This window comes from Vidua chalybeata, chromosome 2, assembly GCF_026979565.1.
Source record: "Vidua chalybeata isolate OUT-0048 chromosome 2, bVidCha1 merged haplotype, whole genome shotgun sequence".
In the NCBI taxonomy this organism is placed as follows: Eukaryota; Metazoa; Chordata; class Aves; order Passeriformes; family Viduidae; genus Vidua; species Vidua chalybeata.
In genome coordinates, this window is record NC_071531.1 from 75492840 (window position 1) to 75507971 (window position 15132).

General features: G+C 41.6%; 1 protein-coding gene across 5 annotated transcripts in view; it reads right to left on the reverse strand.

Moving 5' to 3' along the window:
• PAK1 (p21 (RAC1) activated kinase 1) overlaps positions 1–15132 on the reverse strand; it is a 75999-nt gene that overhangs the window by 30365 nt on the left and 30502 nt on the right. For 4 of the 5 annotated variants that reach the window (XM_053935385.1, XM_053935383.1, XM_053935387.1 and 1 more), the window contains one exon: positions 3133–3343. In XM_053935385.1, coding sequence (XP_053791360.1) covers positions 3133–3322 — 190 coding nt within the window. In that variant the 5' untranslated portion in view covers positions 3323–3343. Of the gene's footprint in view, positions 1–3132; positions 3344–9162; positions 9193–15132 lie in introns of all 5 variants that reach the window. The other variant, XM_053935386.1, reaches the window with a different exon arrangement.

Consider the following 15132-nt stretch of genomic DNA (forward strand, 5'->3'; position numbering starts at 1 on the left):
TGTTAACCAGAAGTCTTACGTGTTTTTTTTTTTTTATTTCCATAATCAGGCAGATCTGACAGATCTAGAAGCCTAAACATTATAAAACCATTAATAATACAACTGCCTTTGTAAGCAGATAAATGCTATGTCATAGCAGGTGGTATAAGGGAAAAAGAACTAAAGAGAAAGGCACTCCCAGTTTTGCTAAACACTAAAGTCCCTTTAAAGTGATTGCATTATCCTTGCAATGAGCTAAAAATACTTGAAGAATCTTAATTTAAAAAAATACAAAAGAGAAATAATATATTTAAGACGACCTACCTACCATCACCAAAGACTTTATTCCCACAAACACCTCATCACCTTCTCCTTCACAGCCTTCCACGTTCAACGCCATTACAAGAGCCTCCCATAAATTTTCCTTACAATGTTCTGGCAACTTGAGCTGCAACTCTGAAGCACGATGTCTGACCATGCAGTGAGGCCATCCTGAAGCACACTGAGATGAGAACAGTTTTCACCACTGCTAACATGGAGTACAGTGCTCCCAGTGACCATGGAACGGGCTCCTGGTTGCTGCACACTGTCACCTTGCAGGTAAAACCTTTCTTCTGTTTGAAGCTGCAACTGAGCTCAGCAAAGTTCAAAGGAGATAAATGTGCCCCATTCAAGCCACACTGACACCCTCAGTTAGGCACTGACGAGTCCCTTGAGCCCAGGAAAATTCAAAATATTCACAAGTCCTGCTGAGAGCAGCAAGCCACACAAGCTCTGCATCCTATTGGGCAGGACCCACTCAGTATTAAGCCAACAGGTTTTTTAAATACTGGGTTTGTGGTTTAGGCTTGGACAGAGGAAATGAGGACTACAAATTACATCCTAAATTTTGCAGGCAGAGCATGACACCTCCAGAGCTGCCTGGAGGGGTATAGTTCAATGCAAGTGTGCAAACATGCGTGAGGCCCTGGATTTATGCCCCATGTGTCCTTTATACAACACCTCTGCCCATGCACAGGGTTAGCACAGATTTGCTCAAAATTACTTTCCTCTAACTGAATGGAAACCAAACTCCCTTTTAGTTCAGCCACACTAAAAAATAACACTCAAATGATTTCAGGCACAAACCAAAGAGAAGCGCTGTGAACACTGAAGAATTTCCCTACATTTAAGCAGCATGACACAATAGGAATTTAGCTCTCATCATGAGACTAGAAGAAGTTTTCATAAGATAGAAATCAACCAATTTGAAGTGAAGGTGACAGTGTTAAAGGAATTTTTTGCTCAACAGGAATTAGAGGACAGAAGCAACCATTCTCATTTGGGCAGGTGTATTGCAACAGAAGGCTCTGCTGGGCTTGGCTAAACAAAAATCTCTCATGTCTTGAAGCATCTGCCATGTTGGCCAATCTTCAGTAAACATGGGCAGCTTTGGATCAGTCACAGTCTGTCTGCTGATTTTCCCCAAACCTTCATTTTTCTCCTTGTTCATAGTTCTTCATAATCCAACTCAAGTTAGCATTTCAGGTTCTACTTCTTTTACTCCTTTACAAGTTTCAGGTGATTTATTTGATCTCTGGAACAGTTCATCCTAGAGATTTAAAAATGCCTCTCCTTTAAGTAAGTCAACACAAAAATCCTGAAGCTTTTTTAGGATTCATACTCATAATGGTAAGTTCTAACCCAGACATGGCAGACTTTTATTTTTGGATTGCAGGTCCAAAACCCACATTTGCAAAACAATCCAAAGTTGCCAAAAGTATCAGATAAGGATAATAATGAATGCCACATTCGTTTTGTAGAAAATGATCTACCACATTGCTTATTTAAATTAGTGAAACTATAATTTCAATTAGTCTTTTCACTAATAAAAATTAGGAGGCAGCCTCTCACCTGAAGGCCACGGAGTTGAGGATATTTAGTCTTGACTTTAGTCACCCAGTGCTTAGAAACCATTGCAATACAGAAAAAGCTGATGCATTACGAAGAGGAACTCCAAAAAAATAGGTCAGATATAAAAAGAAACCAGCACATATTAGGGGATGGAGATTTTTTTTTTTTTTTGCATCACTTCAAAAGATTCATAGGAGAGAGGATTTTTAAAATATCCTCATCCTAAAAATTAGAATTTCATGTACAGTTCACAGTTCCTATCTATTTTTCCATCTGTTACAGTCCCTTGAACATGAAAATCTCCTTCAGTTCACAAGAAATATGCAAGAATTTTCAGTGACAGATTGTTCTTAAAAGCAAGTAAGACAATGGCTGACCCAGACATTAGAACAGAGTAATGGCCATGAGGCAAAATATGACAGGTCTAGTAGGAGATTGCATATTAGTCTTGTATAACTCAAATTATTTGCTGTTTAAAACTACAAAACGAGCAAAAGACCTCCCTCTGCTCTCCACCAATTGCCAATGCCAGCTTTATTGGCCGGCTTGTAATTGGCACAAAACCTTATGATTTTCAAGACCATTATGGACAATGGTCTGGGAAGTAACAGAGCTAGTCCCACAGCTAGTCCAGATTTTCAGGGACACTGTTCTCATAATTTATGGGAAAGTCAAAACAAATTAAAAAAAAAAAAAACCACTTACAAGAAAGGGGGCCTAAAAGAGACCTGCAAAGGGATTTTGACAAGGGCATGGAGTGATAAAACAAGAGTAAATAAATTAAAAACAAGAGAGGACAGGTTTAAATTAGATATTAGGAAGAAATTCCTCACTGTGAGGGTGGTGAGGCACAGGTACAGGTTGCCCAGAGAAGCTGTGGCTGCCCCATCCTCGGAAGTGTTCAAGGCCAGCCTGGATGAGGCTCTGAGGAACCTGGTCTGGTGGAAGATATCCCCAACTATAACAAGGAACTTGGAACAAGGTGATCCTTAAGGTCCCTTCCAACTCAAATAATTCTAGTTTTCTATGATCTTATGGAAAAAAGTGAGATGGATTCAAAGTTACAGGAAAAAAACATTAGAAAAAACATATCTACAGATTGTACCTTATGTACCCTGAAATGACCAAGACAGATGTGCAGGAAGCAAACACACAATGTTTTCTGAAACCTCAACCATCACTATGCATTGAGTGCTTGACTATGTTCAAGCAGAGCAACATTCAGACAGAATGTTTATTAGAAGAGATAAAATACTGTACTTTTATCTCCTGGCAAAATAGATCGGTAAAATCGATCCTTCCTCTTCTTTTCTTCTGGATTGGGAGGCAGAGGTTTTGAGCCATGGTTTAAAGTCCCAGGATCTTTGCTTCCTGAACCAATCATAGTGCTGGTATTTCTCATTGGAGGAGCAGGTGGTTTGTCTTCTGTTTCAACTCCATTGTTAGACATCTTCAGTTGGGCAGGCTGTTACTAGGAATTGGAAAAGAAAACAAGTTAGAAGCCAAAATTATTTATTTATTGTAGACTAGAACCACAAACTACCAAGTAAATCACAAGCAGGTATTTGCAGATGGACCTGCAATCTCAGCCCAACTATTAACCCAGCACTGCTGTGTACACCATTAGCCATGCGCCCATACACCCAAGTGCCACATCCACTGGCTTTTTGAATACTTCCAGGGATAATGATAGAAACACAAACCCAGTATAAAAATTTGTGTCAGCACAACAAATTCCACTCAAGATCCCTTTTTGTTTCTGTTAATAAGACTATTATTCAAGCATTTGCATTATTGATCACTGAGAAAAGCCTGTTTCAGGATACAACAAATTCTCAAGCAAACCATGGAGCAGAAGTGCAGGGTGAGAAGGTAAATATGACGTAGTGAAGAGTAAGGACACCTGAGAGGAGCCAACAAGTTGCTGAGTTTGTAATACCTCTCAGATTCATGCTAATTCTCCTAAAAAAATATGTCAAAAGGTTTGCATCAGTCTCCAGCACAGCACAACACGGAGACTGAAGTTTGTACTCAGAGTTTTGTACTGCTCAGGAGCTGCTCAGGCTCCTTTGCTAAAAAGCTGCTGAGCGAGTTCAGAGGCAGAGGTGGCCATAAAGCCCTGAGCTGTACCCACTCAGATGCCACAGCCCTTGATTGTGCCAAGCCAGCCCTGGCCTTCCTGCAGTAACTGCACACTTCAGGAGCAACTCCAGCTGCCAGGAAGTTGATTGCATGTTCTTCTGTTGGGAGGGTCAAACGAAACTAGATCCCCAATACACACTTAAATCCATAAGTAAATAATCCCTGCTGTGCAGATTTAAAGACGGAAGCTTGGGAACAGGGTAATAGATTATTCTGCAACAACTAACTTGTTCCACCCAAATGAGATCAGCATTACTCCAGGCACAGCCCGGCTGCAGCAAGATCCTTCTGGAAACTAGAATTCATCTGCACTATGTTTTCTTTCAAAAGTAAGTTGGGAGTTAACTGCTGAATAAAGACTGAAGTGGGAACAATTTCTGTTTGGGTGGAAAAAGCAATTCAACAGCTTTACCAATTTCACAGGCAGTAAGGGAAGTTGTTTCACTCAGGGAGAATTACAGGGTGGCAGAAAGTCAGAAGCTGTTTGCTCTCTGCAAGTAAGAAGTTTAATTACAAAGCTGAGATCACTGCTGACTGCCAGGGAGCCACTTTCCATAGGCTGGACTCAGCATGACACTGAGTCACACCAAACAGATCTCACCACCACACCACAATCCTATGGCCACACAGCAGCCAGCCAGCCTTCAAAGTTATTTGAAAGTTATTTAGCCAAGCTACTGATTCTCAGTGTAACTGGCAAGCTTTGGAAAGCACACTGCTCTCGCTGCTGTGGGGAACTAAGGCAGGCAAACACTGCCCACAGAAGTCACTCAGCAGCAATGTGCCAGATTTTGCCAAGAGCAGAGTTTCCCTGTCACCTGCCAAGCCATGGCTGGCCTGCAGCCCCACCTTTGCTTCCACTTGATTGATTCCCAGTTTCTTCACAGTTGCCCTTAAATGGGAGGGTTGGCAGTGTTGTACAGCCTGTAAGGCTTTGGGCAAGTCTTCACACACAGGGAACTTTGTAAAAAGTCTGACCCTAGCCCCATTCTCCTTCCAATACAGCTATGCAATGGAAGATTAAATGACAGACTAGCATCTGGGGATTGATTTTAACGGTGGGACAGCTTTGGCATTTGGGAGGGGTGGGGAGAAATTATCTGTGCACTTGTCTGGGCGTGTCCTCGCATGTGCCCTGTGCATGTCCTACCATTCACACTTCATCCTCATGCCATTCCCGGGTATAAAACAGAACAGAACTAAGTGACAGCTGGAGTGACAGCCATGAAGTGGTTGGCGCAAACGAATACTCTCCCTGCCTAAGCAGTGGAAAAAAGTCTAAGCTAAAACCCAACTGATCATTTTGGCAGCCACTGCTGCACACATATCTTGTGGAACATGAAGATACTGAGGCCTTCCTGATGGGCTTTGCACATCACAGTGTCAGTGGCTGGAACTGAACTGGCACAACAAAACCATTTGAAACCACAAGCAGCAGTGTCCCATAAGAGATGCATTCTCTGCTTTGATCTTATTTAACTACAAAAAAGCAAATTGCCAGGAAGGTGCTAGGAATATACTGCAAACAGGGAAGCAGAAGGAAAAGGAATGTTAGCAGCCCTGTGCATGCCAAACAGACCTCCCCAGGAGTAGCACCACATTTGCTGCTCTAACACCCTGATTTACCCCCACAGGGGTTTGAGTTAAGGTGCAACCAAAGATTCCCCCATCAGCCAAACTTCTGGGAGCTGCAGGCATGGCTGGGATGGAGACTGACTCACTTCTGAGTCCCTCTCCCACTGAGCAGAGGTCAATATACCTGCTGTCAGAGACATGAAACTAAGCAGGGGACAGAGTAAAGTTTACTAAGTTGGGGAATGGATGCAACATCAGACCAAAACAGAGCAGTATGCTTCTCCAGACTGGAGAGAAAAAAGTGAGAAGAAGAATTAAAAAAAAAAAAAAAAAAAAAAAAAAAACCAGATTACAGGCAGAAGCTGGCCTAGTGTTGGGAGAAAGAAAAAGAACATAAGGAAAAACCTCAAAAAAAAAAAAAAAGAGTATAAGAAAAATCTCTGGATGTCAAGCATCCTCCCTCTCAGTTCCACCGTGCAAAACCCCAGGGACATCTGCTCTCAGTTTCTTCAATGTAAGAAAGTTTTTCAAAATCCCTCAATCAGAAAGGATAGCGCACAAATGAATTACTGTTTTACCACAGGGATAGAAACTGGCAGTACAAGCTCTTGTTTATCTTACATTATTCCCTGAAAGAGCAAGTAACTGCTGAGAAGTTACATAGTTTTACAAGCAATATTGTTTCACACCAATTTGATAACTGCACCTTTGCTGTAGGCAAAGCCTATAGTACACCCTCTCATTTTCTCTCCATCACTCAAGTTCATAAACCTTTCTCTTCATCAAAGTCTTATGTTTGGAGTTAAATGAGCTGTTTGAAAATGGGGGGGGGGGGGGGTAAGAGAAATCCCTTGATCCACAAAACTAAGAGAGTCAGATTCCACAGAAATTATCCCCTGTAATAGCTGCACTAGAGGGTTCTCAAAAGCCTTGTGCCACTATATATTTAAAGGGAAAACCAAAAACATGCTTAAGTGAATCCTCCCACTGCAATACAGAGGTCACATGCAACATCATTATACTTTCAACTTCTATTGGCTTCGAAGTAGGCAGATGAAAGCCTGTCCTGACAGAATTATACCCCCAAGTCAGAGCTGAGAGACCAGCACCATGGAGTGGTTACAGAGGTAGCCATCTCCCTCACTGCAGCCCAATTGGCTGTGCAAATTCTCTTCTTCCTAAAATAATCTCCTACCAATTCACATGTAAGCAGGCTTTAAACAACCCCCCTCATGTAGGCGCTGCTCAAATTCAGAGCACCAGGCAATCGTTTCCCCAGCCGGCAGAACATCAGCGCTAGGCCACTGAAATGAGTCACTCAGCTCGGCACAATCCATTCCAACAGGAATGCAAAGCATCGCTGCACTGAGTTATTTCCTTCTTCACACCAGCACGACTCTGCCTTGAGAAATCCATCTTAGGTTTCCACGGAGTGATTAAGTGAACAGTGGAAGCAATGAAACAGCACATGAACTTTTCAACCAGAGTCAGATGAGGGAATACATTTTAGCTGCAGACACAATTATTCTCAACTACTATATATATTAAAACACCAGCATTCAAACCAAACTCCTTAGACACCACTAGGAAGGCATAGCTGTAATGTAGGACTATTGTTTCTGCAGACATTTGAGAGTACTGAAAGTTTGAGACGTTTCAGCACACAGTAATCATGAAAAGTTTTATTACATACTGCTATCTGTGACTACTGTAGTCAAGTTATGGTTGCCTTCAATGCAACCCTGTCCCTTCCCATCAACTTTTGCTGCCCATTAGCTACATATCATTGCCCCAGACTCAACAGAGTCCAACAGCAAACCTGACAAACTCTCCTACAAAACACTTATGCAGACAGGAAAAAAGACAGAAGATGGAACAAGCAGAAGTACTGAACACAAGACAGCACCCACAGGTGCCAAGAGTGGCATCCAAGAGCTCGGAGTACATTCACACATGCAAAGATCCATGCAGGTCTCCTGATCTTTGTTAAGAAGATATAACACAAAAGATAATCAGGGAAACGTTATGGTTGAAAAAGACCCTAAGATCATCAAGTCCGAGCATTAACTCAGCACCACTGTGTTAACCATTAAATCACTCTCAAGTGCCACATCTACATGCCTTGGAAATAATGAAGTTTATGTCTAAACCACAGGCATAAACTGTAGTACAGGCACAGCCTCCTGAGACATTCGCCTCACAGAGTGGGACCCAAAAGTAGGTGGGACATTCTGACCCTACTGTAGCACACACACAAGCAGAAAAAAGAGAGAACAAAGACCCTCTATGTATGTCATTTTTCCTTCCACTTAACTTAAGCACATCATTTCAAACCTGCTGCTCCACACTGAACTCTAAGTTTCTATCAAGCTGCTTGTGTTCTTTTTGCATTCCTTAGCAAGACAGACAGATGACTGATTGCTAAAACAGAAAGCAATTAAAAAGTCAGAAAGGCTGAAACCTACGCTACAGTAGATGCCATACAGATAACTACGTCCAATGCATACTAATTGCAGGAGTCAACATGAAAACTCATAAAAGAGACATCTATAATTCATGCAGTCTGGCAAGAGAGTAGCTTTAAGTTACTCACTACAACTTACAGATGAATAAACGATATTAAACAAGACAGGGACGAGGAAGATGCTCAGCAACTGCTCTTTCCTCTCTGCCTACTATCAGAAGGAACTCTCACATTTTTCCAAGACACTATTATTCTGTTGTTGGCAGGGTGAGGAAAAGGTGTATTGCCCAAAAAAAAAAAAAAAGAGAGAGAGAGTCTTAACCTTTAATTGAATTGATCCTGATCAGAACAAGTGTTTTACCTCTGCACCAGTATCCCTCCATCCTTCCATCCCATGGCTAGAAATCACTTGTGCGCACACACAGTTAAAATCTCCTCCTTCCCCCTCACACTGCCCTGGTGAGAAAGAGCACAGGCTGTGCCCTGCTCTGTTCAAACACATTGCAAGCAGCAGATTCCCTCCCTGTGTGTCACGCTTCCATGCAAATCCCAGCAGAAAAACTAACATCAGAGTTTACCAGCTCAGTTTCCACCCAGGATGAAAAGACAGTCATTCGTTTTTTATTACTTTACGTGGGACTAAGTCTCAAACACCAGTCTCACGCTGAAGGAAAGGCACCCCACGCCTTCCACCTGAAAAAGAGGCAAGAGGTGTCTTCTTCCTCCACCCAACAGCAGATGGGACCTGGAACACATGCTGACACAAAAAAGGCAGCTGCAACACACATACTCCGAGGGAGGAAAGACCGATCACTGCATTTAGAGGTGATTAAAAAAACCCTCAAAAACCCTAGCATGGAGCTGTCTCCCCAACCACTCACTGCACATCTGAGCTCTGTGTACATGTGCCAGTTAAACCAAAAAAGCCAAGGAACAGCAAAGCACCAGCCCAGACCCTGCATTTACATGTAAACTACAACAAAAACAAAACAAAAATAACAACAAACAAACAACACAAAAACCCCAAGAGACTAAACAACAGGTTTGCATAAAGTTCAAATAAATAATTACAAAACAGCAGTGTTTGCTGATGTCTTTTTAGAACTTACCTCTTAGATCCCTGCAGGTGCTGCCAACACCTAAAGATGCAGATGAAATTGCTAAATTAAATGAAAGAATAATCTCTCAACATCAGTATACACATAGAAGAGAATGCATCCATTGCTACAGCATGAGTGGGTGGGTGGGTGTGAGGAGGGGGAAGGCAGACACTCTCATGGCAGATGGCCAACTACCAGTTGCAGTCTTGCTCCACTGTCAGCATTATTTCCATAGTGCCAGACATAAAGGATGACTGACCACTTACAACTCAACAGGAAAAGCTGGACAATTCCATGGCTTGGAATTTTAAAAGCCAAAAGTCTGGATGGTCCTTTTTAACAAAAAAAAGCCTTTAATTCAACCCCAGCAGTTTGGGCTAAATGGAAGGTGGGATTCCCTAGCCCAGATTTTGCAGAAGGATGTGGACCTGACTGCAGCGGGCAGGAGAGCTGTAAAATCTCTCCCAGGGCAGATATCCATGCTAACCCATCCTACTGCACAGATACGCTTCTAAAGAAGAACAGACTAATTATAACCACTTGATTCCTAGCAACAGAGTTCTCCTTTCATTCAAGTTAAGGAAGCTTCTTTCTGCTTTGTTTGAAAGAATCAAGGCCCAATGCTCACCAGCTTCCACGGTGTGGGCCCATGCATGATCACTGTGACAGTAACCCAGACACACTGAGGGTTTTAGAAGCGCTGAGGCAGGTCAAGCCCTTTTCACCACATTAGGCTTGAATCCAAAACCACAGAGAGGCAATGCCAGCTTAAAATGCCGTGTTTAGATTTGGCTTCAGCTGTTGCACAAATAAATGGCTGTGTCAAACAATAACCACTTCACAATCAATGCCAGCTATGCCCAAGTACCTGGAACACGTGATGAACTCTCCTTACTTGCACTCCAGTACTCCAGCTTGGAGAACTGTAGAGATCAGCTCTGCCTGATCCCATCCCTGGGCAGCAGCCTCCTCATTTTGACTGAGCATTTACCCACTCCAAACAACGCTTTTTAACAGCCCAAGAGAAATAAATTGCATCCATATTCAAGGAGAAAAAAAAAATCCAAGCTGCAACAGAAAGAACCAAGAGTATCATTTTTAAAAGTTCTCAGCCCACAAATCATCCTCCAGAAGAGCTGCCTCACCTCCCCCAGCTACATGCCTGAACAAGCAAGTTCGCTGTTGCAGATGTCAGAACAGGCTCCCTTTTCCAGCACAGCACAGAGCAGCCTTGGCTCCCGTTCCGCTTTTGCTCACGGGAGGGCAGGGCTTCAACCACACAAGTCAATGTAGGCGCTGGAGTCGGAGCTTGCTAAGCAGGGTGGCAAAAATAAAGGCCTCTTATATTAAAGCATATCCAAAGCTCATATAAGCAGGTTTCCTGGAGGAAATCTGTGCTCCAGAGGAAATAACTAGATGCAGCATAAAGAGAATATATTAATGCACACAGTAAAACCCACCCCCACTACTCTTGCCTAAGTTACTTGGCTCAGAGTCCTAACTACGCATTAGCAGTAACAGCAACTGAGAGCAGCCAAATCATTAATCATTATTCCATTCAAAAGTTTCCAATGCAGGAAGATGTACATAGAACACAGGGCTCAGAATTAAGCCCTGCTATCTCCTAATGTGGAATAATTCCCAGTACAATGTATTCACACTTTAAATACATGTCAGCATTTTCAAAAACTGCACCTTTTTAAATCCAGAAATCTGTCATTTAGCAATGGGGGTGGGGGTAAGAAATATATAAGAAAATGAGAACATTGTCAGATCAAGTCAACAACATCCCATAGACACAGAGGACACTGCAATGCAGTGGTTAGCAAAAAGCCACAGTACATAAATAGATGAAAGTTTACATTAACCTGTAAAAGCTGAGTTTTTTCTGAGGCAAAGAAACACTGAGACACAGAGACCTGCAAGGAGGTAACCAATATTCTTAAGAGCAAAACTCATTCAACTCCTTTGTTGCTGGGAAAGTAAAGAGCAAGAAGACAACCCAATTATTGTTAGTCCAAGACCCTCAATTAGACTGAGGGGAAAATGCCACAACAGTTCAGTGCTAATTGGAAATGCAAACATTTATCATCAGAGTAATTCTTGTTCCTGTCTATAGCTCCATTGTGTTCATTGCAGCTAATGACAGTAGGAAGCCCAGTGCTCCATAGTATTTATGTAATGACTGGCAAAGCTGTCACATTCCCTTAATTACTAGCCAGGATTTTCATACTGGCAGTAGATTTCAATTAAATAAAATCACAAAGATTGGTTCAGTTTCATGTTTCTTTGTTAAAAGTTTTGGTTCTTCAAAGCTGAGAAAAGAGGGGAGAATGAATAGTTCTCCAAAGACAGGATAAGCTCTGCATCAAATATGAGGTTTTTGTAGACAAACTGAATTTAGAGACAAGCACCATCAAATATCCAGCTCTGCAAGAGCTAATTTAATATCAGTGACGACAATCAATTTGAGAACTGCACATAAATCTGCTTCAGGTTAACAATGATTCAAGTGCAATACATGAAATGCTTTATGAGCAGTTCACGTACAAGGCAAAATGAAAAAGCCTAAGGTGGCTTGTAGTTTCTCCCCTAATTAAACTGTCACAGTAGTCTTCTTTGCTGCAAGAACATCACCTCTGTGTTTATAATTATATGCTATCTAGCAAAACTCCCTATTCTACCTGCCTTATGATTCTAGAACATAGAGGAGGAGCCATAATGGCAAGGTCCCACATCCCTAGACTTCCTTACTTGTACCAAATGCACCGCAGAGCACTAACTAGTCCATTAAGAATCACCATCGTTTAATTTAATGAGCAGCAGTTTGTTTTTAGGAAGCACCATCAAGCCTTTTATCACATCATTTACTCAGATTCCAATCATACTTACTGTATGCCAGTAGAGAAAAGAAAGCTCTATAGGACTGGCACAAAGGAACTGCTGTTTCTGCATTATATTAAAACCAAGTCTGCATTAGCGCTCAGTTAAATAAAGCCCATGAGCCAAGTGAACTATTTTTACTCCACTGAACAAAAGGAAATATAACAACATCAGTTATTACAGTGGCAGGCCCATTTTAAGGCACTATGTAATTAGGAGTAGGAGTTAATTGCAAGGCTAGATATAGCAGGCAAGGTTTTCCTCAACATCTTTGAGCAAGGCTTTTCTGGGGTACAGATCTTATTGCCCTCTGTACTTGCTACAGTGACCTAAGCAGCTTTCAGTAGGATACATGGAACTTCACTGCTACCTATTTAAAACTCATTCTTTCTCAAGAAGCAGCAGCACTGCAGCCATAAAACTCAACCCAGAGGAGACTGACTGATCTCCCATTCACAGCCCTGTCAGCATCTGAAGCAAGCGACTTGCTAATTTCCATCCAATTCCCAGTGGACAAGCATCTACATCATACAATTAGCGACAATATGAACTGCACATTCAGCAGAATTGGGATTTCACTGATGGATGGATTACGATGGATTGCCAGTATGCATGTTTTATTCATCTCAAGACTGTTTTGTCAGGTTGTTGTTTGTCCTCTGTGTAGTTAAAATGCTAAAAATCTTTTTATGGTCACTACTGGGCAGACAAGAAGCTCTATAGACAATGTTGTACCTTTGCCAAGTGGTAGATAAAACTCAACCGATTTCCAAAATGAAGACAACAACCAAAGACAGATGCTCTAGGAAGCTGTATGAGTTAAGGCATTTTGTTCAGTACAGTATTCCCTCCCACTGCTTTAAGTCACCTTGCTCAAGTCCTACAGCTACGTGCTCCTAAGGCCACCAGCATAAGAATTAGAAGAGCACAGCATGCAGCAAGTCCAGGGGCAGTTTTCTCATCATCTTCCCCTAATTTCAGCAATTAAGAGTCAAGAATGTTTGCAGCAGGCTGTCAGAGATATGGTACCTACCCACAACCCAAAGCTCTCTTGGTGTTTTGGCCACACAAACCCAGCACCCACCTCAGGTTACCTGACCACACTCCCTCTCTCGTATCCAAGGCGAGAGTATAAAAGGATACTTTAAATTCTGTAACTAGAACACCATAATTTCACCTCTCACCTCTACAGTACCAGCTCTGTTTGCTAAAAAACTCAAGATATGAACAGGACAGTCAGTTTTGGAAACAGCTATTGCACAGCTCTCAAGAAATCCCATTGATCCCTGAGCTTACCCAGGAGCAATGCATGGGGATGCGCTTCCCAAACCAATTTTTCCCCCTTCACTTTACGCCGTTTACACTTGTCTCAAAGGCAAGTGCTGCCTTCCTCTTTACTAACAATTCATACTCATATTGTGGCAACACCTGCACTAACTCCAACATTTCCTGTTCTTATGCTCGTTGCAGAGGGATTCAGTGAAGTAAAATACATTTGCTGTGGGAAAGGAGATCGTCTAAATCAATCCACAACAGAGCATGACCACAAAAGAGCTTAAGTGAACTGTCTCCTTTGCAAGTATGAGGTTGCTTCTTCCACTCTTTCCAGTTGTTTCTTTTGGCCCACGTTTTCACAAAATCATAGAAAAGGCTTGGGTTGGAAGGGCCCTTAAAAATCAACTAAGTCCAGCCCCTCTGACATGTGCACCAATTCCTCCCAGCAGATCAGGTTGCTTAGGGCCCCATCCAACTTTTTGTTCCATTCCTGGTTATTCTTGTACTGCTGGTATTTGCAGGTGCTGATTCACAGCCTCCCAACATACGCATGTTTGGCTGCTTTTATTTTTAAGAAAAATCTCTTCAGGCTGGAAATAATGCTTTGTTTTCCTGGGAACACTCTTCAATGTACATCTAGTTTTATCTGAGGAGCTTAAATATTCTACGTTGGCAAAAGTTTTGTCAGTCTCTGCTAATCTATTAAAATATCATAAAACAGACATCTAAACTTGTGGCCTTCTACTTTGTAAGGTCCCTTTTAGCTTTAAAAATAGAAGTTGGATTTGAGCCTAATACATATTTTTTAAACTTACAGCATGGTTTGAATTTACATCCCACACAGGTGAAATTTCCCCAAAGGGCTTCAATTTGTAAAGATAATTAAAAATCTGCAAAAATATAATGCTTTATTTCTGACAAAATTTAACCAGGATATCTTAAATAGAAGTAGTCAAATCCCAAATAATGACTTTTTAAAATGGGCTCAAAAAAAGTAGTCTTAAGCAAATAAGCCCGTAATTCTGTCATTTTAATAACTTGTGCTGTCAGCAGACAGCTTCCATCTTAGATCTGAGGTGATGTATTGTCTCCAGCCCCTGGTACTCTGGCTCCCAACCTTTTCTTCCCCACAGAGCATCTGGACTCTGGGTATTTCCCTGAAGATTCATTAACTGCTTTTTCCTCAAAGGCTGAGATTATTGGCATTTTTCTCAGACTACATTTCTATCCATTTAGATGACCTGTCAGGACAGAGAAATAAATACATACCAAAAAATAAAAATTAATCAGTCTCTCTGTCAAGACATCACAGGTAAAGGGAACACCTAAGTTTTGGCTAATGTCTTTAAAGACCACTTTCTATTTTCCATGCCTGTAAATCATTTACATAGCATTCCACACCCTCTTTTAAAGCCAGTATCCCAAGGGAGAATGTGGATTAGAAAATTGGTATCTTTAATTTAGGAGGCAATTAGACCAACAACAACAAACTAGAGTTGTATGTATGCTCAAAACAATCTAGTTAGAATTCTATTTTAATTAGAAATCAGTAAAACAATCCCATTATGCCAAGAATTGCTTTAGGCATGACTCCAATCTAGCACATCTTTTTCTTTAGTATTTTAGTTCCATACAGAGAAAGCGATTGAAGGATTGAAGTAACACTGTAGACTACCAGAATGGTCCTTTCTGTACAGCAAATTCCTCTTCCCAGTTAGAGAGCTTGGGAAGATACAGAAATAAATGTTCCAATGTCAGTCAGCCACTAGGTAATGAAAGAAACCTGCTAAAATAAAAGCAGCCTACATCTCAGGCCACTGT